This window comes from Helianthus annuus, chromosome 12 (genome assembly GCF_002127325.2).
Source record: "Helianthus annuus cultivar XRQ/B chromosome 12, HanXRQr2.0-SUNRISE, whole genome shotgun sequence".
In the NCBI taxonomy this organism is placed as follows: Eukaryota; Viridiplantae; Streptophyta; class Magnoliopsida; order Asterales; family Asteraceae; genus Helianthus; species Helianthus annuus.
Genome location: NC_035444.2, coordinates 142,092,178 through 142,095,437, shown reverse-complemented (window position 1 = coordinate 142,095,437; position 3,260 = coordinate 142,092,178). Strand labels below are relative to the sequence as shown.

The window sequence follows — 3,260 nt, the reverse complement described above, 5'->3', positions numbered from 1 at the left end:
GTGATATCTGGGGTATTATCCCGGGACTTCTGCTGTATGGAAATACTGACCTAGTCCCCGGATAATACTTTCTGCAAAAAGCTTTGAAATATAAGCTCGCCCTCAGCATGCTGATGAAACAATAAAATTGATAGTCGTTGCTGTTGTAAATAAAAGATCCTCTAAAGGGGACACACCTTAAAGTCGAAGCCGTCATCTCTCTGCGTATACGGAAGTACCGACCTGAGCTCTCACGGCCCTCGCACATAACCCCTTAACAGATATCAGCTGTGGTATACTCACCTGTAAGACTGAATACTGGGGTCTGGATACGGGAGTATATACTGAGGTGGGACACATGTAGATGTTTAAGTTCTAAAACACTAAATCTGTATCCCGAACAGGTTGAACATTTTATGAGAATTTAAGTGGATCAATATATCGACAATCAACGCGAACTGTTTAAAAGCTTAAAATGAAATAACAGCTTAATGGTGCTAGTGTTTAGTCAAACAGCTGATATGATCCTCTTGCACGAACTCATAAAAATATGTTTGTACATATTTCATTTTTGCATTTTAATTGATGTTATTGCATTTGTGTTTCATATTTGAAATATCCAAAAAGATTTTCGACAACTGATGTTGGAGAGCTGAAATTCAAAATCTCAAAGGCTAAACAAGATGAATAGTTGGTTTGGTTAAAGTGATTTGAAATGGTTAATTAGATTTTGGAAAGTTTAATAAATTGTTAAATGTGAAAAATTCTTGAATATTCTTAAATGATTAGTTGATTCATTAAGTTGAATCACAATTGTGTTTGTTTGTGATAGATTGTTTGAGTTGTGCAGGTTTCTGATCCTGTTGCTACGGAAAGCCAGGAGATACATCAGAACCTGAGAAGAAGTTTGATGAGATAAAGCCAGGAGTTGATTTCAATGGTGATAACGATTTCCAGACGGCGATCCCAGCATGATGATAGGGGGAGTCTGATGAAAGTTAGAGCCAGAGAAGGATCCAGGCATATGATCCCAGGCAGAGTTCCTGAAGAAGGCTGATCGAAATCGATAATGTCATGTTGAAGACTCTCACTGAAGATTCCGTCAACATTCAAGGGGGAGTCTGTTGGTGCAGTTGTCTGTCGACTACATCTTAGTTCGAGTCTTAGGCTAGGGCTGATTGTATAGTGAACGGAAATCGAGAAATCATGTTTTGGATAGGTCCGCTTATATGACCATATGATAGGAGGTCCGCTTATACGGACATAGGAGGTTTTTTTTATGTCAGGTCCGCTTTTATGTCAGGTCCGCTTATACGGACATGTCCATATAAGCGAACCCTGTTGCCTATATATAGGGGACCATATGAGCGGATCTGTAGTGTGTCTTGTGCATGTAACGGCGAAGCCCTGCCGATTTGTTTCCGGAACGTGTAAACTGTCAGATTATCAATAAACAAGAAGTTAAATAGTGAAATCAAGCTTTACGAAGACCGAATCAATGAATTCCGCCTTTGATTCTGTCTAAGCGCTCTTCTGATTGACTCGTCAGGTCGTCAAACGTTCCTACAACGTTAATCAACCGAACCCAAATAACGTATTGGCTCATGCGAGAGACCATCAGAACGTGAACCTACAATGCCCGAAATTAACCACGACTAATTACTCATCTTGGTCGGTTGAGGTTAGGACGGTTTTGGGTGCTTACGGGCTAGCCGAGGCCATTGACCCAGTGACCGGAGGGGCCGTCGAAGACCGAAAAAATCAGACGGCAATGGCGTTGTTGTTTCAGTCCTTGCCCGACGATATATTATTGCAAGTTGCAAAATATAATAGAGCACATGAGGTATGGGAAGCCATACGAGTTCGCTTCTTGGGAGCAGACCGTGTTCAGAAAGCACGTCTGCATGTGCTTCGTTCAGAGTTAGAAAATTTGAAGATGAAGGACAACGAGTTAATCGATGAATTCGCCGGAAGAATTAGCGCCATTGAAGGAAGATTCAACAACCTTGTTTCCGTCATAGAACCCGAAACTTTGGTTCGTAAATTGTTCAATTCGCTGCCAATAAGGTTCCTTCCAATCATCGCCTCCATTGAGCAGTCGGAGGATTTGGAAACGATGCCGTTTGAGGAAGCAATCGGGAGGTTAAAGGCGTTTGAAGATAGAGTGCGTCTTTATGCCGGGAACGAAGGAGAGACCTATGGAAGGTTGCTTTTCTCTAAGTCCGAAAACCAACCGAGACAGAGCCGTTTTGAGAATAAGAAATCCCAAGGTAGAGGTCGATACGGTAACGGGTCAGATACTCGCGGACGCGGTCGAGGCCGAGGCCGTGGGAATGGTAGAGGTCAAGGGCGTGGTAATTCATCCAACGGTAATCGAAACTACAACAATCAGGGACGAGATAAGAGTACCGTTCGTTGCTACAATTGCAACGAACTCGGACACTTTGCATGGGAGTGTCCATAACCAAAGGATGAACAGGCAAATCATGCTCAGAACTCTAAACAAGCTGAAGAGATTAGGATGGCAGCAGTGGTTGAAGTCAATGAAGAGATTTTATTGAATGAAGATAAGGTACATCCAAATATGTATCGTAACGATGTTAAGACTAACGATACTTGGTACCTTGACAGTGGAGCATCAAACCATATATATGACTGGTAATCGGGAGCACTTCGCTGAAATTAATTACAATATAAATGGTTTGGTCAGATTCGGAGACGGTTCATTAGTAAAGATCGAAGGAAAGGGTTCAATTCTCTTCAACTGCAAGAACGGCGAACAACGACTCGTTACCGACGTTTACTACATTCCAAAGTTGTGTAGTAATATTTTGAGTTTGGGGCAGCTAGCAGAAACCAGTCACAAGATAGTAATAGTTGATGACTATCTTTGGTTATCGGAGAAAGAAGGACAATTGCTTATGAAAGTGCGACGTTCGAGCAACCGGTTATACAAGAGGGAACTAAAAATTGGTAAGCCGACTTGTTTACTTAATGCAATTTCTAACGAAGCATGGCTATGGCATGCTCGGCTTGGACACTTGAATTTCAGGTCATTATGCGAGATGTCGAAGAAACAACTAGCAAAGGGGCTGCCCAAAATTACTCATCAGGACCAAATGTGTGATGCATGTATGGTCGGGAAGCAACATCGGCCACCGTTTTCGAAACATAGTGAATTTCGAGCTAAAAAGCCCTTGGAGTTAATTCACACGGACCTTTGTGGTCCGATTACACCATCTACACGAGGTGGTAATCGCTATATTATGCTTTTGGTTGAT

The 3,260-nt window shown here is 42.1% G+C and overlaps 1 protein-coding gene across 1 annotated transcript; it reads left to right on the top strand.

Annotated features, from left to right (window-relative positions):
* The first annotated feature begins 1,750 nt into the window (after positions 1 to 1,750).
* LOC118485125 lies at positions 1,751 to 2,443 on the top strand. The gene has a single exon (XM_035981380.1). It carries the CDS (start codon positions 1,751 to 1,753, stop codon positions 2,441 to 2,443), a length of 693 nt encoding a protein of 230 aa, XP_035837273.1.
* Positions 2,444 to 3,260: the final 817 nt, after the last annotated feature.